This window comes from Ovis canadensis, chromosome 6 (assembly GCF_042477335.2).
Source record: "Ovis canadensis isolate MfBH-ARS-UI-01 breed Bighorn chromosome 6, ARS-UI_OviCan_v2, whole genome shotgun sequence".
Taxonomy (NCBI): domain Eukaryota; kingdom Metazoa; phylum Chordata; class Mammalia; order Artiodactyla; family Bovidae; genus Ovis; species Ovis canadensis.
In genome coordinates, this window is record NC_091250.1 from 77,700,457 (window position 1) to 77,725,354 (window position 24,898).

Here is a 24,898-nt window from a genome sequence, read left to right on the forward strand (position 1 = left end):
GGTCAAGAAGCAACCGTTAGAACTGGACATGGAATAACAGACTGATCTCAAATAGGAAAAGGAGTATGTCAAGGCTGTATATTGTCACCCTGCTTATTTAACTTCTATGCAGAGTATATCATGAGAAATGCTGGGCTGGAGGAAGCACAAGCTGGAATCAAGATTGCTGGGAGAAATATCAATAACTTCGGATATGGAGATGATACCACCCTTATGGCAGAAAGTGAAGAACTAAAGAGCCTCTTGATGAAAGTGAAAGAGGAAAGTGAAAAAGTTGGCTTAAAGCTCAACATTCAGAAAACTAAGATCATGGTATTTGGTCCCATCACTTCATGGCAAACAGATGGGAAAACAGTGGAAACAGTGTCAGACTTTATTTTTCTGGGCTCCAAAATCACTGCAGATGGTGATTGCAGCCATGAAATGAAAAGATGCTTACTCCTTGGAAGGAAAGTTATGACCAACCTAGACAGCATATTAAAAAGCAGAGACATTACTTTGCCAGCAAAGGTCCATCTAGTAAAAGCTATGGTTTTTCCAGATATTCATATATGGATGTGAGAGTTGGACTATAAAGAAAGCTGAGCACCAAAGAATTGATGCTTTTGAACTGTGCTGTTGGAGAAGACTCTTGAGAGTCCCTTGGACTGCAAGAGGATCAAACCAGTCCATAAAGGAAATCAGTCCTAATATTCTTTGGAAGGACTGATGCTAAAGCTGAAACTCCAATACTGTGAGTTTCCAGTACTGTGAACAAACTCCAATAATGTGAAGAACTGACTCATTGGAATAGACCCTGATGCTGGGAAAGACTGAAGGCAGGAGGAGAAGGGGATGACAGAGATTGAGATGGTTGGATGGCATCACTGACTTGATGGACATTAGTTTGAGCAATCTCTGAGAGCTGGAGATGGATAGGGAAGCCTGGCGTGCTGCAGTCCATGGGGTCGCAAAGAGTCAGACACAACTGAGCGACTGAACTGGACTGAAATGTTGACCATTCTAGAACTCATAAATCCCTCTTTCCTGAACTCTGGACTCTCACATGGCAGTGCCTACTTAATAGCAGACATTTAGATGTAAAATAAACATCTTCAACTTAACATATCTAAAATCAGGCTCTTAATCTCCCTTTAGAAGGAAGGAAGTTTTCCCTCCAGAAAACACGTTCCTCCTTTAGTTTTCCTCATTTGGTTAATGGCAACTCCATCCTTCAATTGCTAAGGCTAAAGCACCTTGAAGTTACCTGGGATTCCTTCCTTTCTCCCGTACTGTGCCTAATCTATCAATCAATCCTGTTGGCTGTACCTTCAAAAATACATCCAGAATCCAACCATTCCTCACCACCTCTATTTTACCACCCAGGTTCAAGCATCATCATGTCCTACTTGGATTATTACTTCAACAGCCTCTGGCCTTCCTGCTTCAATGCTTGCTTCCCTTTGAGTCTACTCTGAGTCTAGCAGCCAGACAGATACATACAGTTTTTTTCTTTTTTTAATAGGAAAGTCAGATCAAGTGTTTCCTCCACTTTGTTCAGTACCATGCAGTGGTTTTTCCATCTCACTCAGAGTAAATGCCAAGACTGGACAACAGTGTAGGTGGCTCCATCCAACCTGAGCTCTGTTACACCGCTCACCTCTTCTCCTCCTCTAGCCCTGGGCATATCCGCTCTTTCTGTAGGACAGAAGATAGCTCTCCCCAATCATTTGAGGGACAAGCTCCCTTTCTTCTCATAGGTTGTTTCTGGGTTTTCACTTTTTCAATACTTCTTCCTGACTTCCTGATTTAAAATTGAACCCCTCTGTGTAATGCCCTATTCTCCCTTCCCTGCTTTATTTTTCTTTAGAACAATTATTGCCATCAAGTATATTATGTGTTTTTCTCATTTATTTTACTGTCTGTTTCCCTGACCAGAATCTGAGTTCCGATGGCAGAGGTTCTGACACAGAACACGTTTGTTCTGTGTTCTTAACTGATACCTGGTACCACATGCACCATAATCATTTGCTGAATGAATGAATCTTAGTTTCCTTTTTCTAGGAACAACTTTTAGGATTCTAGAAGTTAAGGGTTACTAGAAACCACCACCCTTCTCTCCTTTTCATAGGTATTTTCACACTGGCTACATATCCAGGACCATCCTGAGGACTGTTCATCTTCCCCACAGCTCACTCTTAACCACCATACCTTCCCCCTCTATCTGTAGTTACACTGCTTTATCATATCTGCGTTTTCCAGGTCTCCTGATTCTGAAGAATTCTGTATTCTCATACATCTTCTTTTCATTTTGTCTCTAACACCAGTGATAATTTTTATAATCAAAATTAACAACTTGCTTGGCTTGTAGGTTTAAATTTTATTGGCTAGATTTCTTTTCTTTTTTTTTTTCCCTGTTTTTGGGTGTTCCCTGTGCCCTGCAGGATCCTAGTTCCTTGGCTAGGGATCAAATCTATGCTCCCACAGTGGAAGTGTGGAGTCTTAACCACTGGATGACCAGGGAAGTCCTAGTTTTCTTTCAAAAATTAATTTTCCCCTATTAACATCAACTTACTATGAATTTATAGTATTCATACTATCTAATATAAATACTGTATTTATAAGTATAGTGTTTATCACAGAATATACTCTTTGATTACTCACATTTCTAAAAGGAATATTAGCTAAAATCTTTTATTGCTTCTCGGCCTTTTGGCTGAGATCGAAGATGGTAAAGCATCTGTCTACGATGTGGGAGATGCGGGTTCGATCCCTGGGTTGGGAAGATTCCTTGGAGAAGGAAATGGCAATCCACTCCAGCACTATTGCCTGGAAAATCCCATAGACAGAGGAGCCTGGAAGGCTACAGTCCATGGGATCGCAAAGAGTTGGACACGACTGAGCGACTTCACGTTCACTTTTTTTTTTTACATAGATGATACTTAATGACTTTCAAAAACTGTGGTTTTAGTTTGTGAATACTCCTGAAATGGTTTCTTTAATTTTGAGAGAGTTTTGTGTGTAATTTGTATCATCAGTATCATCCAGAGGTTGATGTCAGGGTTCACAGTGTCAGGCAACATACTACTGCTGAATTTGGGGGGAAAATGACTATATTTTTGCACATTATTGGTACTACAGGCCTCTACCAGCAAACATGACCTTTCTCCTCTGTTACAGACTGACTTGTGCCCCCACCTACCAGTTCATACGTTGAAGCCCCAACCACCAATGCGACAGCATTTGGAGACAGGGTCTTCAAAGAGGTAAAGTTAGATGAGATCATAAGGGTGATCCCTCATCCAACAGGACTGGTGTCCTCATAGGAAGAGGACAGAACACCAGACGCTCTGAGCATCCACAGAGGAGAGGTCAGGCGAGGACACACAGGGATGTGACCATCTGTAAGCAAGAGGGGGGCCTCGGGAGAAACCAACTTGCTGACATCTTGATTTGGGACTCCAGCTTCTAGGACTGTGAAGAGATAACTTTCTGATGCTTCAGTCACCTAATATGCCATATTCTATTATGGCAGCCCAAGCTGACGAATATAACCTCTTTCTGTAAAATCAGAATTAATTGTTAGATCAATGAAAACTGGCAAAACCTTACTTCCTATCTTAGAAATAATCATTGGTCACATAAACAAGTGTCAGTATACATGCTTGCCATAATCCTAGTCTCCAGACTCTGGCAGACAACTGCAGAAAGTTCATCCCCGCGTGTCAATTATGGAGGTGAATCAGGGGCAGACAGAGTTCAAAGGTGAGAGAGGGCACTATGTGGCTGCAAGAGCTAAAGTTTGGCTGTATACATAATCACTGCATCTTTAAAGGGGGCTCTGGGGCCATAAGTAAATAGATAAGCTGAGTGGAACTACAAATAAGGAAATCTCAAAATACTAAATCTTCCAAATCTTGAAATATCTCAAATCTATCTTCTAAAATGTATCAAAACATGTTAAAAAGCACCATGACAAACAGTTTAAACTAGGTGAGTTACCAATGTTAATGGCAGTTTCCTGCTTGTCTCCTGTAAGGATCCAGATTTTGATGTCTGCTTTCATTAGAGTTTCTATGGTTTCAGGCACTTGATCTTGTAATTTATCCTCAATGGCTGTAGCTCCCAGTAGTTGAAGATTCTGAAGAAAAAGAGCAGCAACATTTTTAAGATTAAGAAAATGGTTTAGAGTCGTTAAGAACAAAACATTAAAGTGTTTTAAAATCAGAGACTAAATGATAATCCATGAATTCAGTGTGAATTCCAACTATCCCATGGAGTTTTCTTCTCTCAAGGATCCCTAAATCTCATCCAGTACTTCTGACAGAAGACGGAAGCTACCAAAACAGTTAAATAGGAGCAGGCAGCTACCAAGAAAAAATAACACAAACTATGGAAGGTCACCACGGTGAAGAATAATCCAAGTGACCTGGTTGAAAAAGAGTAAAGTTACATGCTGACATTATTAAATGACAATTGGATACAGTGTCAGGAAATGTAGACACACAATACAGTTAGGATGAATAAAGGCGCAATAAACAGAGTGACAGCATTAGTCTCTGAAAGAAAGAACAGGCTGAGTGTTTTTCACATGGTTCCATGTTTGTGTGGTGGAAGGTCGGAGTCCATTAAAGATCTGCTTATTTGATGGTATCTTTAAGACTGAACACAACCAAAACACTCTGCGGAAAGCTGTTCCAATCTCGGACAAAGAAAAATGGTTTCTTCTCTCAACTTCCTAAATGGAGGGAAAGGGAGAACAATCTCCTGGCTGCTAGGGAACCCTGGCTTGCCAAATGGAAACAGGTAATGGGGTTTTTGGTCCTAAATACATAGGTATGTGCAACGACGAACTAGGATTTAAACCTATCTATCACGTGACCAGGCACTGCCACCAGTTGGGAACCCTTCCCAAGGGTGTTCTGCAAGCCACAACAAACTAATTCTTAGTCTTAGGCATCTTCCCCATAACCTAACCTCCACAATGAACTACTTCAGCATTTATCTCTCTTCTCAACCTTTCTCTTCCTGCTTGCCTTCATGTTTCATTCCCACTATCAGATAAGGACAGAACAGATACAAGGGAAATGATTGCAAAGGATAGTGTCTGGGTTGGTAATAACGAAGAAGGCATTCCACTTTCTATTTTTTCTCTAACATTAAGTCCTATTTACTTTTCATCAAAACCCAAGTCTAAAAATAGCCCCAAGTCTTGGTAGGTACGGAAAATAAAGTTAAATATATATACAAACATGTAAAATTGAGAGAGTGTGTGTGGGTATAGTTGCTGAGTCTATTACTTAGGAATGTTTTTGGCTATAAATAATAGGAAAATCTGACTAAAAGTAGCTTAAGTAAAGTTCCATATTTCTTACATCATTAGTACTGAAGTAGGTATTTTGGGCAAAAGATGGTTGGCTTGACTATATTTCCACTCATTCTCTAGATCTCTCTCAATGTCTCAATGTAACTGTCACAGCTACAACCACCACTGTGAAGACAACAATGAGGTGAAACCAAATGTATCCATCTCTTATCTGAAGAGCAAAAGGGTTTATAACATTCCTCAGCATATTTCCGAATATAGCAACTGGCCAGATGGTGCTAAATGGCCATCCCTAACTATTAACATTTAACTTTTCTAGACTCAGTGGAGGTGGCAAGGCAGAATGGGGATGGGAATAGGTAGTAAATTAGCCAGTTAACAGTCTCTGCCACAAAGCTCAAACACAGATGTGTGCACATGCATTCAGTTCAGCTGCTCAGTTGTGTCCAACTCTTTGCGACCCCATGGACTGCAGCACGCCAGACTTCCCCGTCCATCACCAACTCTCAGAGCTTACGCAAACTCATGTCCATCAAGTCAGTGATGCCATCCAACCATCTCATCCTCTGTTGTCCCCTGTTTCTCTGGAACTCTCTTGCTTTTTCGATGATCCAGCAGATGTTGGCAATTTGATCTCTGGTTCCTCTACCTTTTCTAAAACCAGCTTGAACATCTGGAAGTTCACGGTTCACGTATTGCTGAAATCTGGCTTGGAGAATATTGAGCATTACTTTACTAGTGTGTGAGAAGAGTGCAATTGTGTGGTAGTTTGAGCATTCTTTGGCATTGCCTTTCTTTGGGATTCAAATGAAAACTGACCTTTTCCAGTCCTGTGGCCACTGCTGAGTTTTCAAAATTTGCTGACATATTGAGTGCAGCACTTTCACAGCATCATCTCTTAGGATTTGAAATAGCTCAACTGGAATTCCATCATCTCCACTAGCTTTGTTCGTAGTGATGCTTTCTAAGGCCCACCTGACTGCACATTCCAGGATGTCTGGCTCTATGTGAGTGATCACACCACTGTGGTTATCTGGGTCATGAAGATCTTTTTTTATATAGTTCTTCTGTGTATTCTTGCCACCTCTTCTTAATATCTTCTGCTTCTGTTACTGTTTGTCTATTCAGTTCAGTTCAGTCGCTCAGTCGTGTCCGACTCTTTGTGACCCCATGAATTGCAGCACGCCAGGCCTCCCTGTTCATCACCATCTCCCGGAGTTCACTCAGACTCACGTCCATCGAGTCCGTGATGCCATCCAGCCATCTCATCCTCGGTCGTCCCCTTCTCCTCCTGCCCCCAATCCCTCCCAGCATCAGTCTTTTCCAATGAGTCAACTCTTCTCATGAGGTGGCCAAAGTACTGGAGTTTCAGCTTTAGCAGCATTCCTTCCAAAGAAATCCCAGGGTTGATCTCCTTCAGAATGGACTGGTTGGATCTCCTTGCAGTCCAAGGGACTCTCAAGAGTCTTCTCCAACACCACAGTTCAAAAGCATCAATTCTTCGGCACTCAGCCTTCTTCACAGTCCAACTCTCACATCCATACATGACCACTGGAAAACCCATAGCCTTGACTAGACGGACCTTAGTCAGCAAAGTAATGTCTCTGCTTTTGAGTATGCTATCTAGGTTGGTCATACACGCATGTATTTACATGTATACTTATGGACATAGATACAAACATATCCCCCACTGCGCTGCTCTGGCTCACCCTATAAGTCCAAATTCAAAAGCTACTGTTTTTTTGAAGTTTTCATTTACTTCTTAACTCAAGTTTTTTCCCTCTGCTGTGCTCTGATAGAGCTTTGCCATTTTTACACATCTTGTAAGTGAAAGTGTGAGTTGCTGAGTCGTATCTGACTCTTTGCAACCTCATGGACTACAGCCTGCCAGTCTCCTCTGTCCCGTGGAATTCTCTAATCAAGAATACTGGAGTGGATTGCTATTCCCTTCTCCAGAGGAGCTTCCTAACCCAGGGGTTGAACCTGGGTCTCCTGCATTGCAGGCAGATTCTTAACCATCTGAGCTACCAGGGAAGGCCTTAATTTATCATATTAAGGTTAGCTGCTTAAACGTATGACTCTGGTAGTTTTGTTCAAAAGTAGGGACCATGTCTCCAAGCTCCTTGTTTTACAAATGAGGTGACAGAAGCCCAGATAAGGGCAGTGATAAACAACAGTGACATACGGGGGTAAGATTATGGAAGGGCAGGGCTTGAACCAAGACTGCCTGTATTGCCCATCCCATTCTTGTCCCTTCGCTCAACGATGGTGCCCAGAACAACAGTCAGCTCTCAGTCTCATAAATGTTGGCTGAAGTAAATGAAATGGGCATCAGTGTGTTAAGGGCTAGTACTGACTTCTTTATTCAAGTACTTCTCTACTTAAGTAATATTAAGGAGAGGACCAAATGGAGCTGTCGCTCTGGTTGCAGGCTGATGTCCCAATTTGGCAACAGGGAGGGTAGGGCCCTGTCTTGGGCATATTCCTTGTAAGAATGCTGGCCTGAGCACTAAGTGCTGACTCAAGGGAGACCCTGTAAGCCCAAATACTGAGGTGATGCTGAAGAAGGGCTCTGGGGAGTCTTTTATAAAGAAAGTAAAGTTTTAAATTGAAAGAAAAAGCATGGACCATGTCTTATTCATCCTTATATTGTATCCCCAGAACCCTGATAGTCAGAATTTGATATATTTGCAGAGAGTGAATGACAAAGGAAAAAAAACAAAAACAAAAACACCCAGATCCAAATGTTCTGAAGTACTGTTGCACTCTAGCCCATTTTCCCTTCAATACACTCCAAATAACTTACGCAGCTATTAGATGAACTTGATGCATGACTTCTTAGTATATAATATATACGACAGGAAGGCAAATTTCCTTCTTTAAAAACATGGCATTACTTTATTATCTTTAATGGGAAGCAGATTTGAAATCTATCAAAACCTGATGAATAATTATCATCAAGAAGTTCGAGAATGAAAAGGAAGACCAGTTCAGCATCAACTATGCTAGCCTCACAACTGATGAATTTCAACGCTGAGACAATGATTTCATCAATTCTTTCAGCTACTCTTAGGGCATTAGTAGCTAAATCATTCTGGCCCACATCCCAGCAAAGACCAGGACAGAGCTGTTTTCAAATGTTAGATATTCTACAGAAGGCATGATAAGATTTTTAAAGGATCCCATGAAGATAGTTGAGTAATACATGCTCTCAAAAATTTTAAACCAAAAAATTAAATTTTTTTGGTAATATTTTAAAAAACCCTGGGGTAGATAATATGAAAGCCAAGATGTGAATACATTAATTAGAAATAAATAAACAAATACATTTGTATATTTTCTAGTTCTACTCTAAGGGGATAAATGAGCACAGAAAGTACATGGGTATCCACTGCTGTGAACAAGCCTAATAAAAATAAAATGACTGCACGGGGGAGGAGATTATATGGAAAGCACATTTGAAAGAAGGAAAGCAGCTGGTTTTGTACAGGTAGAAAGGAAACATTTTTCAAACCAGGCAAAAATAAAGTACCAAAGATGTAGGGCCAGCAATGTACATGTTGAGAAATGTCATAAGCAGGCTAATGTGCAGTGTGTTGGTGGCTATGAGAACAGGAATTTCTAATGAAACATTTCTGAATATTCAGCAAAACTGCAGTGGTTTACTTTGCTGCTTGTAAATGAGACACTGCATCTGAAAGCCTGTTCATTTCCCCTGTATCCTGAGAGCTCCTCGAGCAGGGCACTTACTAATTTTAGTGGACGGGCTCTGCGGCTTCCTTTCCTTTGCCTTCGATGTCATTTGTTGTGAGATTAGATCTTGAGTGATAGACTGTTCAGTCTCTGGAAATTAATATCTTTAGCTACATAACGATCATTAGGAAAAAAGATTTGAACTTTGCGTGCTTTTCCTGATCTTAACACAAGAGTGTTTAGGCCGTAATCAATTTCATCCCAAACATGTATTACCTTACACAGATGGCCACTAATGGTCACTATGGGAATTACATATTCGGCAAGTGTTGAAACGTGATAAAATTCCCATGGCATTTACGGAATTTAAAAAAAAAGCCTAAAACACTAATTTTACTTTCAAAATGTAACTGTGCCAAGTTATAAAGGTTTCAGTTGATACCTATTTGACATAGATTTAGTTATCACTGAAAAATTATGAAATAATATTTATTTACCCAGTAAAGTCCTCAACAATCTTATTTTCTCTTTTAGATTTTTCTGATGTAATTTTTTTTTAAAAAGATAAAAATATAAAAGTTCTACCCTAGTAAAAATAAAAAGCTTCATGCAGAGTACTTAAAAACTATGGCAAAATGTATTATGACAGATTTAGAAACTATATTTTATCCTCAATACATGTATATTTTACTATATAACAGAACCTCAAAGTGATTTTTTCCACATTAACAAATATTGTCTCAGGGTTTAGATCTATTTTGGATTTTTTTTAAAGTTTGTGATATGTTCCTAAATGAGAAAAAGCATAGTAACTTGGGCTTCAGATCACAACACGGACTATTTGGCAGAAGTTTCTTTGAAGACAAATAAAAAGAAATAATACTGACAAATAAATGTTATCACTGGAGTAAATATGGATAAATACTAGTAACATTTGGTAACCTTTATCACAACATAAAATAAGACTGTGATTTGGAGAATGAAGAAACATTTCCATAGCTGAGAAATATCAGATACTGGTAAGTGTTTACACTGATTCCTTCAGTTAGTGGGGAGGGTGAGTAAACTATGCAAGACTGAATCAGGGTACAGCTGAGCTGGGAGGGTAAGAACAAGATACCAAGAATAATACACATCCCAGGGCAGGGAATGAGGAGTGAGACTGAGATTAAATGAAAGTTAGAATCATATATTACTCGTCACACTCTGAAACATCTGTCTCTGTTGCTCAGTTCTTAGTACTAATCTGTTTCTATGAAGGGGTTTCAGCCTCAGTCCTGTTTTCCACCTGTATGCCCCAGACTCACACTCTAGGACGGACTCCCTTCCAAGCACACACACATGCCTGCATTCACACACCCACCCACTCATGCATGCCTGCAATGTCTCTCTCTCACACACCTACACACCCCTGCCATTCTGGGCAAGACAGTGGGACACAACCAGAGTCCCTTTCTTCCTGGGGTTTGTGCTTCAGAACCTGTTCTTTGGGTTGCTCCCTGCCTTGTCTTCTGACTGTACCCTCCTTGCTTTACATCTGTTTCTCCTAACTTCTGCTGCCCGGCAGTCATCAAGCCCCAAGTACTTAGCCACAGGAGTAGGAATGGAGAGCAGGGGTTTTCATATTTTACCTGAAGGGCTTATTACACAGATCAGCGGACTCTATACCCAGAGCTTTTCTCTGAGTTCGTCTGGTAAAACCTGGAAATGTGCGCTGGTAACTAAGCTGCTGGTTTGAGGACCTAACTGCTCATCTCCAGCAAGGCTGACAAAACTCCTTCTATCAAGTGACAGATGGTAAATATTTTCAGGTTTGAGGGTCATACACTCTGTGCTGCAATGACTCAATTCTGTCACTGTAGAGACAATTTGTAAGCACATGGGTGGAGCTGTGTTCTAATGAAACTTTATTTACAAAAACAGGTGGTGGGTAGAAGTGGTTCTTGGGCTGGAGTTTGCAGACCCTTGATGTGGAATAGTGGCAAGCAGCCCATCTCTGCATTGGCCTCCATTCTGACTGATCAGCTCCAACCCTTCTTCCTTGGCCTGGCCTTAGGTCCTCTGGTCCCATTTCTCTCCTCTCCTTCCAATCCCAAACTACAGACAAAGCCTCTCAACTGTAATATATGATTACCGTCAGAGAAAAACAGTACTCTCCCTAAACAATCACATGACTATATGCTATATATGATCTTAAAAGTAAACACAAAATTTTCTGTGAGTACAAAAGATAAACACAGGAAATAAGTATTTTCTTAGTCTGGGTGGCTCAAAAAACCCATCCAACATCAGTTAACATCTGACCTTAAATCCTAAAGAAGAATTAAGACTTAGCCAAGCACTAGGGAGAGGTGGGGAGGGATGGATGAAGAAATTCCAAACAGAAGACATCACATGTGCGAAGACATAGGTATGCTAAAGCATATTGTGTTTGAGAAGCTGCCATTTAGTCAATATGGAACCGATAAATGAAGGGAGGCATGTGATGATTTAAATAACGTTAATGTAATAGGGTTGTTCTGATGATAAAATTGAATCAGTCATCTCAAACTCTGAATAGTAAGTTAGGAAAACGATGAGCCTGGAAGAGCTGGCAGGGAATGAGAATCAAAGTGGTTATTTTTTTATGTTGGGGATTCCAAAGGCACAGGGCATCTGGAGAAGAATTTCAGAAGGGGAGGGACAGGATCAGATTTATATCTCAGAAAGTTCACTGGTGGCCAACTGGGGATGGAATAGGAAGAACGGAGGGTGCAAGACCAGTTCAGAGGTTAAGGCAGTCATCACACTTGTTAGCTTTAAAATATGGAAGCTCTGGAATACAGAGTCCCTGATGGCCATGGGCCTCTCAGAGGCATTCCATAATGCTGGCTCTCCAAGAATGCTGCATTCCACTGGACATCATTCACTCTTGGGCTTCCCTTCTCAAAATCACTTTGCACGCAACAAATGGTTGCATTTAAGAGAAGAGAATCTTGTACCTCTGTCCTTTCAGCTAAAGCTGGGTTAGACTAAGAGCGTTAAATCATTGGCATGCCTCATTGACCTGGTTTTGGAGAAATCGTGCCACCCAGGCCAAGAAGCAGTTTTTATCTTGGTGCTTTTTAAACCACAGTAATCATATTTGAACTCTCACACAGCCAAGGGCTTGCCAAATAAGGTCAGAATTCACACACCCAGCTGAAAAGAATCAGGATTTGAGAGGCCATTGGGTGTAGCCAGCAAAAACAACACATCCATCTTATCTGAGTGAGAAAACAGCAAAACCCATTGTGGAAAGTCTACTGCGAAGCATTCATAATAAGGGTTTGATCACCAGAAAGGAGGAGCGTGGGATTAGAGATCTAAGGGAACACTAAGTACTTTCAGTAAGAAGACTCCAAAAGACGAGTTGAGGGAAAATCATGAGAAGCAAATCCCCACCTTCACCTTGCAGGAGGATAGAGTATATTACATCACACAGGGCACACACAGCTTATCTCATTTCCTAAGCGGACGGGTCCTGAACACACCATGTCTCCCAATTCCAAGAGCTGATTTCATGATGGCTCAACTATATGAGTGGTTGCATTTTATTTTTCAAGATGCCAATGTTTTACATACATTCTTGCTTTCTTTTAAACCACTAGCAGAATAACATATGGATTAGGAACATACAATTTGGAATTAAGACCGAACTGCGGTTTGAATCCCTGCTCAGCCAACTACTGGATATGTCGCCGCTGCTGCTGCTTAGTCACTCAGTCATGCCCGACTCTTGGCAACCCCATGGAATGCAGCCCACCAGGCTCCTCTGTCCATGGAATTCTCCAGGCAAGAATACTGGAGTGGGTTGCCATGCCCTCCTCCAGGGGATCTTCCCAACCCAGGGACTGAACCCTGGTCTCCTGCATTGGGCTTCCCCGGTAGCTCAGTCGGTAAAGAATCTTGCCTGCAGTGCGGGAGACCCAGGTTTGATCCCTGGGTTGGGAAGATCCCCTGGAGAAGGAAATGGCAACCCACTCCAGTATTCCTGCCTGAGAATTCCATGGACAGAGGAGGCTGGTGGGCTACAGTCCATGGGGTCGCAACAGTTGGACATGACTTAGTGACTCACCTCAACTCAACTCACTCCCATATTGCAGGCAGATACTATACCACTGAGCCTCGAGGGAAGCCCACTTAGCAAGACAAGGCTAATAAGATGGCTGTACTAGAGTTAGTATAAGGATGAAAACTGACTGTTTATCTCAACTTTCTCTCGCTTTGGTTTTTTTTTTTATTTGAGCAGTCAGGTAGGAAAAAATGTTGAGTACTTACTTAAGACCTAGGGATGTCTATACTTTTTGTATAACCCAATTGCTTTGTTAATATTAACAAATTATATGTATTGCAAAATGTAACAAAAAATTGTAAAAAAAAAAAAAAGGTGAGATAAAACATAAGTAGCAATACAGGTTATAACATTTTCTTGCTTACCCCAGTGGCTCATTTTGCACACCCTATGTTAGAAGCCCTGGAACTAAATAATCAAGTTAAGGAGCAGAGGAGCAGGGGACGTGGAGCTTAGTAAAGTCTCTAAAACTGGCAGGTCCCCTTAGTAGATAAGCTGACAGACTGCAAATGTTCTTAAGCAAACAGTAAAACAGGAAACTACTGGAATTTGAAACCACGAAATCACCAGTACATCATGTAAATTTTCATCTAGTACTTTTCAGTTTTTAGTACAAACGAAAGTGATATTGGCAGCTACTAAGAATAGAACTGGGTAGTTTTATCTGAAAAAGCATTCAATGCGAATACAGAAGTTACTGTGAATTTGGCAGTCATAAATGTTCAGGAAAAGTTCTGTTTTTCATTAAGCTTTATATTTCTCTAGGAATCCTCTACACCACTCACTGCCACACGTTGGGAAGGGTGCTGGACTGCTGTTAGTCACCAGAGTGTAATGGTTGATCTATATTACGCCACATCAAGGCAGGCTTAAAAAAAAAAAATCCCAGAAACGTCAACCATATGTGGGGGGAGGAATCAAGGAAATAATGTAAAAAGATCACTAACTACCTCGCTGTTCTAGCTCAGTGCCTGTCACAGCACCCAGGGTCCTAGGTCCTGTCTGCCATGACACCTTCCAGTGTTCAATACTACCTCACTCTCAGCATTGAAACGAAGACAACGATTTTTCCATCTTTGTCCCTTTCTATGCCCCCAGAGCCCACAACAGCACCTGACAAGCACTGGGGCATGGGGCATTGTTGTTGAATCTTTCCAACCATGTGTTTCCCACATTTATATGTTAAATAACTTGGAAAACAGGGTGTTTAGTTTTTTTTTTTTTTTATGGCTGAGTCTAAATTTGTAATGAATGGATTCTTTTAAATCCTTATCTATCTTTTCTAACACATTCTTAAAGTCACATCCTTAGTGACAACACATTTGAAATCAACATATTCCACGTGCAGAAAGCACACACTATGTGGGTAATAGAAGGCAGGCTTTCGTTAAGCAAACACTAAGTAAATTCAGCCTTTGAATTAATTATTTAATTGACTCATTCATTTATTCATCAAATATTTATTCAGTGATTAATACCAGCCAGACGGGCAGTTCTTGGAGCCACAGAGACAAATAAGATAAAATGACCCTGCTCTCATGAAGCTTCAGTCTAGTGGAGGATAGATATTAATTGTGAATTACAAAATTTGTACATATAATACACAACATAGCTTGATTCAAAGGGGAGCTAAATGCTGCCAAAACTGTAGTTTCCTGATTACTATTAAGTTCAAAAATGATCGTCTCTGATTCATAATTAACCAAAAAAAAAAAAAACTTTGGCAGAAGCATAAATTTTCGTTTTTCAAGAAGCATATTTTGCAATTTATGCCTCAAAATATGAAAAGAAAACAAGAACAATGTCATCATCAGGGAAATACTGTTTTGATCATTGCCCAATCTAGACATGTATTATATAATATATCTCACTATTTTCTGCAATGCTCAAGATAAATAAGTTGCTTTTGTAAGCATCTCAAATGACTACAAGGCAATTCACCTAATGCTAAAGATATAATTGCATTTTCTATTGAAGCAAATAAATATAAAAAATTTTTCAAAAACTCTATTTACCATGAAGGAATACCTTTATGTTTCAAACAACGGTTTAATTATAAAATATTCCCCATAAGTAAGATCAGACCCCTCTGTACTACTAGTTTTCAAAGGAACTCATCAGCACATTATGGGTATGAGGCAAATAAATTTTGTCTTAGAAATACATGTGAAGTAGCAGATCAATCAGGAATGTGAGACATTTCAGAGAAACCATTGCTAAAGAAGTATAAGGCTTGCTAATTATTCTGTTGTTTATTTGCAATTTCTCCATGACAAAATACAAATAAATAAATTCTTAACTTAAAAAATAATCTAATATTTAAAGACACAGACCAACACTATAAGTGGTTTCATAATCTAAATTATAAATCCAAATACATTGCCCTTCAAAAGAAAGAGGCTAAAGAAGGTAAAGCAGGTCAAGCGTGTTGTCTGAAAAATGAAACAACTGTAAATTTTCTCAAGGGGTGATAAACAGAGAGGAAGGTGTTTCCTGTCCACAAAACCCAAGTGATGCTACAATTATCCTCAAACTGGGTCAAGACAGCTCAAGTATATGATGTGATTCTCATAATCCCTTCTTCATTTTAACTATGTGAGCCTTCTTGTTCCTGAATGTCTTGGGTTTCCCGGTAATAAATGTCATCTTCTTGACCTTTATTTAGTAATAGAAAAAAATGTTTCAGGAACATCTTGAAACAACTCATAGCATTAGAAATGATCTCTTTTTAATCCTGAAAAGTCTAACATCTGAATGAAAGTGCTGGAGTCCAAACTATCCAACCATGTAGCAGAGATGTTGATGACATTATACAGATGGATGTAAAAGTCCTAAATCCTCTAACTATGACTGTCACTAGGGAAAAGTCCATCAGGAGCATTTTGTCCAGCCTCCCACATTCTCTCTCCTTTACTGTACCCTGGAGGTGAAGGGGGACCTTCCAGAGCTCACATGCGCTGGGGAGAAATGTCACAAAGCACTGCCACAGGACAGATGGCATTATCTCCTGGGAGGCTCTTGGCCTATTTGGACATATTTTTTCAGATTATGCTAGGAGTCAAAGCCCCCAAGGGAAAGAAAGGCTTTAACTAAAATTTGAAAATGGAATTACCTGTTTGAACAAACACTGGAGGGATAACATAGAAAGCAGGATGTAACCTTAAAGATATTATAAAATTGTCATTTATTTTGTAACATTAAAATACATTCTTGTTTTCAGGAAGAGCTCTACAAATCTTTTGTATTTTGAATGTCTTTAATATAATGCCATAATACCATTAATTGGTCATCACTATTTCAAATATGTCCAGCAATGTCATATGTATGACAACAGGATGACCTGATCTTTTGTTGAAAAGTGAGAGAAAGTATCTATACCAATTTTGAGAAGCATGTTTCCTAAAAAAATTTCAGACAAGAGGACTATCATCTGGTTTCCAAACTGTGCTCCACAGTCTCAAAGTCCTGAAAAGCCCCTCATGGACCATGATGAGGGCAAGGTAGGGTTGTCAGGGGCGAGCCTGTTAGGGGCTTCTCCCCACTCCTCCACTTGTTAACCAGCACAGCTCTGCTTTTATATATTCTACATATTAAAAATAGGTAAGTATATTCAGGCACTATTTACTTTGAGAAAGAGGTTCTACTCTTTAAAAAAAGAGAGACTTGAAAATAATTTGAAAGTCACTAGCTTACATGCTAAAGCCCAATATTATGGTCAATATAAAAAAATAGATCCTAATCACAAGAAAAACAGATCACATAATAAACAAGTCTCATTTAAAGTAGCCAAGGAAGAAGCCCAGATGGATGAAACTAGGGCTTCCCTCGTGGCTCAGAAGGTAAAGAATCTACTGGCAATGCAGGAGACCCAGGTTCGATCCCTGGATCAGAAGATCCCCTGGAGAAGGAAATGGCTACCCACCCTAGTATTCTTGCCTGGAGCATTCCAAGGACAGAGAGGCCTGGTGGGCTGCAGTCCATGAGGTCACAAACATTCGGGCACAACTGAGCAATGAACACTTTCACTTTCAGGACTATGACAGCTAAATTTATAGTTAGTGACACAGCAGCAGAATCTGCTCTGATATGTTGGAACCTGCCTCATTACCACGTGTGACAGCAGCTCCCCACAGCTTCCACTGAATACTAACCCCAGCTGATTTTAATAAAGAATGGAAGCTCAAAAGGGAGACATGCTAGCACCCTGACTACCTACAGTTCCCAAATGATCAGGGTTGGGAAAGTCATTTTTTTCAGAAAAGCTTTTACTTGCAGGGACCCCTCTGTGTTCTTGTTCCTATTCATTTTCTTCTAAAAGACTTCTGCTCGTCTTCAGTGGGTAAAATAATCTTTTGAGGCTGATTTAAAAAACTACCACCTTCCTGAAAGCTTGTGGGTCACTCCTGGATTTCCTGGAGGAATTAGTTCAAACCATGACACTCAGAGTGTTCCTTATTTGGTTGGGCGTCCCTGATATCTAGCATTTATCAATCACCTAATAAAAGTTAATTAAGTTAATTACTGAAAGAAACTATAGATTCAGGGGATATAGTCCTTACTCAGAACATGCTGGCTGAACCAATCTCTATCTTTCTGATTTTTCAATAAAAATTAAGAGAGCATGACTTATCACTAAGTAAAAAAGGAATTAGATATAAATTCTCTTTTCATTTATTTTAGGTAAGAGGTATTAAGAGAGACTTCTGTATCTGTAAACTAAAAATATGTAAATATATGTAATGGATTTCCCCAGGCAGCTTAAATTTCAATGTGACTCACGATCACCATCTGCTGGAAGAAAGGCTGAATATCTGTTTTAGTTAAAAGAGGGAAGTCAAAATTTAATAACAGATATTAAACACACACACAACTGTTAAATCTATAAAATTCAACCTATAAATTCTAGGACATTCTCAGTAAAAACATTATTCACATTAAACATTCAACTCCAGAATTTGCTCCAGAGTGTTTCAAGTAGAAACAAAATTTAATGGTTAGAATCCACTTAAAATATATTTATTGTTAGTTGTTATATATTAATTCTATCATTGCCACGTGAGAAAAGTCTAAATTATATTCAGGCTGTGTACGAAAGGAGACAGGAGGAAAAAAATCATCTCCAAGCAGAGTAATTTTTTTAATTTCTCAAAAGATTATGTGTGTGTGAGTCATTCAGTTGTGCGACCTAATGGACTATATCTGGCTGGCCAGGCGGCTCTGTCCATAGAATTCTCCTGGCAAGAATACTGGAGTGGGTTGTCATTCCCTTCTCCCAGGAATCTTCCCAACCCAGGGATAGAACCCCAGTCTCCTGCATTGTAGGCAGACTCTTTGCTGTCTGAGCCACCAGGGAAACCCTCTCAAAGAGTAAGAAAAGCCAAGATTAAAATTTAGTAATACTATTAGTGCTTTTAAACAATTTGTGACTTTGGAAACAATGAAAGAGATTATGGTCATGGTCTCATAAATAAAATATTATTTTATTTCACTGCATGATATTCCAAAGACGTAAGCAGATATACAATATTAGAAAAGAAAGAGAGAAATTCAGTAAGTGGATTGATAACAAGTCTCCTGGTGGGTGTACACATCTAAAATTGGTGGTGGAGGTGGGGTTTATCAACGTGGAAGGTTTCATACATTCTACCCCAAGTCTTCTGAGGAATAAGGACGATACAAAATAAGTTCAAATATAAGGGAGGGGCGAGGAACAAACTAGCTTCTAGGGGGATCTCAGTCTACTGAGGAGACAGGAGGGCAGTATTGAGAGTCACAGGTAACCACATAGCAGAGAACACCAGCTCCAGCTGGAGCATTCCAGGCCTGGGGTTGCACAGAACAGAGGGCACGTGGGGAGAGAGGGGCCTGTGGGGAGAGCCCAGGGACGCATCCTTAGTGCTGGCTACCACTCGGGACAGGAAGGACCAGGAAGCACATTGACAGAGGAAGAAAAAAACATGTCAGCCACGACTCACCTGGAGCTGAGATCAACTGTGGCCAACAGGCAAAGCCTGAGTCTACGCCTCACAAGCAGGAGTACAGCTGGAGGAATTATGTAAGTAGCAAGTTATTTAATGGAAACTTATAGAGCCTGAACTTGAGCCAGAGTAAGAATTCTGACTTACATTCTTATGTGCCGAGGAATGTCCGCCAAATCACTTAACCTCTCCGGTGCCTTGATTTCTCCACTTATACAGTTGCGATAATTAACACTACCTACCTCAAAGGAATGCTACAAAGATTAAGTAGGTTTTTAATTAAGTAGGTTGAAGATTCAAGTGCTCCAAATAGCACCTGGCACACAGTCAGTACAACATAAAAATGTTTGCTGTTCTGAATTCAGGAAGCAAGCTTTCTTGCTGTTTATGAAGCATCACAGTGTATCCATGGCTTTTTGGCTGGTTTCTTTATCAGTAAAGAGAGGATATTTATAGTTGTGGTACAAATGATGGATGTATCTAAGTGAACAATGACAGGCCAGGTATAAGCACTGGATTGCTCACTTGTACGTTCTTTATTATTGGTTATGGAGTAACACGGGCTTCCCTGGTGGCTCAGACAGTAAAGCGTCTGCCTGCAATGTGGGAGACCCAGGTTCGATTCCTGGGTCGGGAAGATCCCCTGGAGAAGGAAATGGCAATCCACTCCAGCACTCTTGCCTGGAAAATCCCATGGACAGAGGAGCTTGATAGGCTACAGTCTATGGGGTCGCAAAGAGTCGGACATGACTGAGTGACTTCACTTCATGGAGTAACACAGCTGTATACTTATTACATTATTTTATATTATATATTATGTGCTTAGTTGCTCAACTTTGCAACCTCATGGACTGTAGCCCGCCAGCTCCTCTGTCCATGGGGATTCTCCAGGCAAGAATACTGGAGAGGGCTGCCATGCCTTCCTTCAGGGGATCTTCCTGACACAGGGATCGAACCTGAGTATCCTGCATTGCAGCTGGATTCTTTACCGTCTGAGCCAGCAGGGAAGCCCACTGCATCTATACACACTTATATGCAGCTTTTATGCATGTTTGTGTGTGGGGAGAGGGCGTGCAATGCAAGATGTTGGCAAGCAGCTTGCTAGACTGGATCAACCTCAATTTGATCCAAAACTGTGAAAAGAGCTAAAATCTATACCAAGTCAGTCCAGAGAATTTTTGGAAAAAACTGAGTTGTCAATGCTTAGACCAGAGGAGATTCAACAGTGGTGTGTCAAGACACTTTGATTTTTATTTTACTGGCCCCCTGAAACAAGGCTGGAGTTTTCTGGAAATCAAACTTTCCTCACAAGAAGGGTTGTACCTTTTCGATTAACTCGTAGCTCTCTTCGAGTTTGAGCAGCCTGTTCTGCACAGATGTGGATGCACGCTGATAGACGGCTCGCCACTCCTGAAAGTCGCTCTCTGAAATCTCAGCCACGGCAAAACACAAGGTTCTTAACCCTGAAAAAAGGGAGCATGCCCCCCGCAACATCAGATAAGATTTTGTTCAGAAATCTGACACTTGCATTTGTTCTGAACAAACTCTCACTTCAAAAACACTGATTCAGGATGCTGAAGTCTGACTCGAGTTTGATGGAACCTTAGTGCCAACTGTGTATCAACAACAGTCCTCTGGCCTTTCCACTGGCACCTGGCTTTTAATTCCCCAGCTCTTTCAATCCCCTCTTCATGCCTCGAGTAACTTTTCTAAAATCCTAATCTGTTAAGGTTATTCCTTTGCTTGAAGTCTATTAATCATTCTCCAGGATGAAGTTCAAACCCTAAAGTCTGGCTCAGTCCCTACATATCAGTTGCCTTCAACCTCACTCTCTGCCGCCCACTTCCCATGGTAGGGTCTTTGCACAAATTGATCTTTTTTTTTTTTCCCCTCCATTCCACTCTCTCCCAATCCCCCTCCATTGCCTGCCTTGCATCTACTTTAAGACTTAGTTCTGAAAATCATCTCTTTGAAGCCTTCTCCTCTCCCAGACCCCAACACTTCTGTGGCGTGAAGGACAATGTTTTGTGCTTTTTCTGTGATCTCCTACATGAGCTTGAAGCTTCTAGAGTCCCAGGGTCCTAGAGTTCTTCACACCTGTAACTCCAGCACTGAACACAGTGGCCGGCTCATTAATACTGGCTTCATAGATGCTTATGAAGGAAGGAATAGAGGGACCCCAATGGGGTGTACTGGGAGAGCCACCTTCCTCCAACTATATTTATTACAGTGGATTTATAGTATAAGGAGTCTAAAAAATTGAGGGACAGTGACAAAAAAAAGAATACCCCTCAGCAACACCTGGGCAAACAATCGCAGCTGATGTCTGAAGTGACCTACTTCCTGTTTTCAGAGCCTGTCAGTTTTCTAACTCATTTGGAGGTGACCCTGAGCCAGAAAAAAGTTTACAGACTAGAAAAACGAAGAACAGAAGATTTGCCAGGCACGATAAAAGCAGTTAACTAAGTTACCAAGAAGACAACGTTCTCATTCAAGGCTGTTTAGCTCTCAGAATAATTAGGTGTTAGTGATCAAGTCAAATCAAATACGGCCAGGACCACGTCAGAAAAAGAAGCAGAGGACGCAGGACATAAAATGCCCGGAAGACTCCACGTTCCAAGAAAGGAGTACACTGTCGTTGCCACACCACGGCAAATAGAACTTAACTCTTTGGGCCATATTAGGGATATATGTTTCTCTTCTGGACACTTGGCTGGGGACTTGAAAGTCAAAGTGAAAGTCACCCAGTTGTGTCTGACTCTTTGCGACCCCATGGACTGTAGCCCACCAGGCTCCTCTGTCCATGGGATTCTCCAGGCAAGAATACTGGAGTGGGTTGCCATTTCCTTCTCAAGGGGATCTTCCTGACAAGGAACTGAACCCAAGTCTCCCGCATTGCAGGCAGATTCTTTACCGACTGAGCTATGGGGGAAGCCCGCCAGCTGGAGACTTAGTCTGGGGTAGCCATGGTACACGAGTGCTGCTTACCCAGGGCCAGAGAGAAAGGGGTGGCGGTGGAGGCCAAGCCAGCTGGAACTGGTCTGGGAGCGAGAATATCCTTAACATCAGAACGAGAGAAATGGAAGATGCTCCTCCAACCCGCTCCTTCCTCAATAAAGGAACCTGCAATATGTGCTAGCTTACGCTGTACCCGCCGTCCCCTAGGAAGTTGTACCTCGTGGAATCTGAACTCAACAGATGTGTGGGTCTCCAGGCGCTTCCATTTTTGGAGGAGAAATGGTAGAAGGTTCATTATGTCCCCGCTTTTCAAAGCCTAGTGCTTTATTTTTTATTTTATTGTATTTTTTTAAAAGCCTAGTGCTTTAAAAGAACATTCCTATCATTTTGCTGCTTGGATTAAGAGGAAAAGGTTTGGCTCAGAGGTCAGGCTTGGTGCCACCAGCCACAGTTCCGGCAGAAGCAGACCAGAGTGAAAACTTAGATGGGAAATGCAGATATAGTACTGGCGACTTTTGTTAAGTTTAGAGATAAGATTCTACAAATTCCTGTAGTAACTGACCCTGATGCTCAACAACTCTCATTTCCTTTCATCTCCCTAGACTACATTTAGGTACAAATAGAGCGTCAGGACTATTATGTTTACCACGGATTCTCAGGCCTCACATAGAGCCTGGCATGAGGCAGGGGCTTAATAAAAAGTCCTGAGTTAATGCTAAATTGGAGAACTATTTCAGTAGTTATAGAGGTTTATTGATTTCTTCTCCTCTTTCTTACTCAGATTATCCAGTTCTTTAACTCTTGTTTCTTTCCTTCTACATTGCTGGAGATGTAAAGTATTTAAACTGTAAATGGTATCCATTCTAAAAAGAAAACAGATTTATAAGCTCTACATCCCCTTAAATATGCAGACAAAGTCTTTCAAAATGTTAATAAATACAGGAGCGCAAAATAAAAATAGCAGCTAGGGACACCATATAGTAAGATCTAAATGATCAACATTTATTGTTATCTTACATTATGAATCTCCAAGTAAAATAATAAGAATAATCCTATATGATAGTAGTAATATATGATTTCATTTTATTTGAGTCATATTTACTATTGTATTACACTCACCTTCTGTAGCAAACTGCTCCAAATGTTTTAGGGTAATTTCTTTGTATTTTGAAGTTTCTGCCAGTCGGTCATAAATTACAGTGTCCTGGAAAACAAACAGAAGGTACGATACACTTAAACTAAGCATTCTGCATTGACTAAAGTTGATGTTGGCAACATTATTAGCAGCGAATGAGTATTTAAAAAATCGGTTTAGCTGCTGGAGAGGGTGTGGAGAAAAGGGAACTCTCGTACACTGTTGGTGGGAATGCAAACTAGTACAGCCACTATGGAGAACAGTGTGGAGATTCCTTAAAAAACTGGAAATAGAACTGCCTTATGACCCAGCAATCCCACTGTTGGGCATACACACTGAGGAAACCAGAACTGAAAGAGATATGTGTACCCCGATGTTCATCGCACTAGTGTTTATAATAGCCAGGACATGGAAGCAACCTAGATGTCCATCAGCAGATGAACGGATAAGAAAGCTGTGGTACATATACACAATGGAGTATTACTCAGCCATTAAAAAGAATACATTTGAATCAGTTCTAATGAGGTGGATGAAACTGGAGCCTATTATACAGAGAGAAGCCAGAAAGAAAAACACCAATACAGTATACTAAGGCATATATATGGAATTTAGAAAGATGGTAACAATAACCCTATATGAGAGACAGCAAAAGAGACACAGATGTATAGAACAGTGTTTTGGACTCTGTGGGAGAGGGTGAGGGTGGGATGGTTGGGGAGAATGGCACTGAAACATGTATATTATTATATGTGAAACGAGTCGCCAGTCCAGGTTTGATTCATGAAACAGGGTGCTCCGGGCTGGTGCACTGGGATGACCCAGATGGATGGTACAGGAAGGGAGGTGGGAGGGGGGTTCAGGATGGGGAACACATGTGCACCCGTGCTGGATTCATGTCAATGCATGGCAAAACCAATACAATATTGTAAAGCAATTAGCCTCCAATTAACATAAATAAATTTATTTAAAAAATCAATTTAGCATCAGTGTTGAAGCACAAAATATTTTTCCTTAATAATACTGCTTTCCTGTGGCACTAAGAAAGATGGTCTAGTCCTATATTTTCATCTTTTCCTTTCTGAATAAATCCAGTTACTCCAATGTTCAAAATCTCATATTCTATCAATACTTCACTTACCTGTCATGTGCTGTTAGATCTCCCCTCACTGCCCCCCAAAGATTTTGCAGAATGCTTCAGCATTCATCCATGCTTTGAGGAAGAATGGTCCGGAACTCAAACAGCATGGGAAATGTCAGAACAAAGCTAAAGAGCATGTCCTGCTGCAGCGCCTCAGAGCCTTCAAAACGCTAATGCACACAGTGGCTCCAAGGGAGTGGGCTGATAGATGCCCAGACCTAACTACTGAACCTTTTAGGACTTAGGGCATCTAATGGGGTTGGTGTCCACAAAGGAACAGACTCTGAGAAACACATGTTAAATGCATGGAGCAAGCTGGTGGCTATGGCAGGGAGGACATTGGACAAACTAAGCAATGCCTTACAGCTGAATATTTCTGATTGTGTCACTTTAGCTTTAAAAGTCAGTTTACTTGGTCTGTAAAATTAAATTACTGGATTATCTTTAAAGTCCCTTTCAGCTTTAACTTGAGGCATCCCTGCATGTCTCTAATTTTTGCCCTGTTATAAATGGCCTATTGTTCCTTTAGTTATTCTTTAGCTTGGGTTTAATGTTTTAAGAATTTTAGTATTTGGCCTTCATGGTTTTATTAGACCAG

At 40.7% G+C, this 24,898-nt stretch overlaps 1 protein-coding gene across 9 annotated transcripts in view; it reads right to left on the reverse strand.

Moving 5' to 3' along the window:
• ATP8A1 (ATPase phospholipid transporting 8A1) overlaps positions 1-24,898 on the reverse strand; it is a 228,163-nt gene that overhangs the window by 92,310 nt on the left and 110,955 nt on the right. For all 9 annotated transcript variants that reach the window (XM_069594047.1, XM_069594044.1, XM_069594046.1 and 6 more), the window contains 3 exons: positions 23,147-23,231; positions 20,393-20,532; positions 3,982-4,120 (listed from right to left, as the gene is read on the reverse strand). In XM_069594047.1, coding sequence (XP_069450148.1) covers positions 3,982-4,120; positions 20,393-20,532; positions 23,147-23,231 — 364 coding nt within the window. The remainder of the gene's footprint in view (positions 1-3,981; positions 4,121-20,392; positions 20,533-23,146; positions 23,232-24,898) is intronic.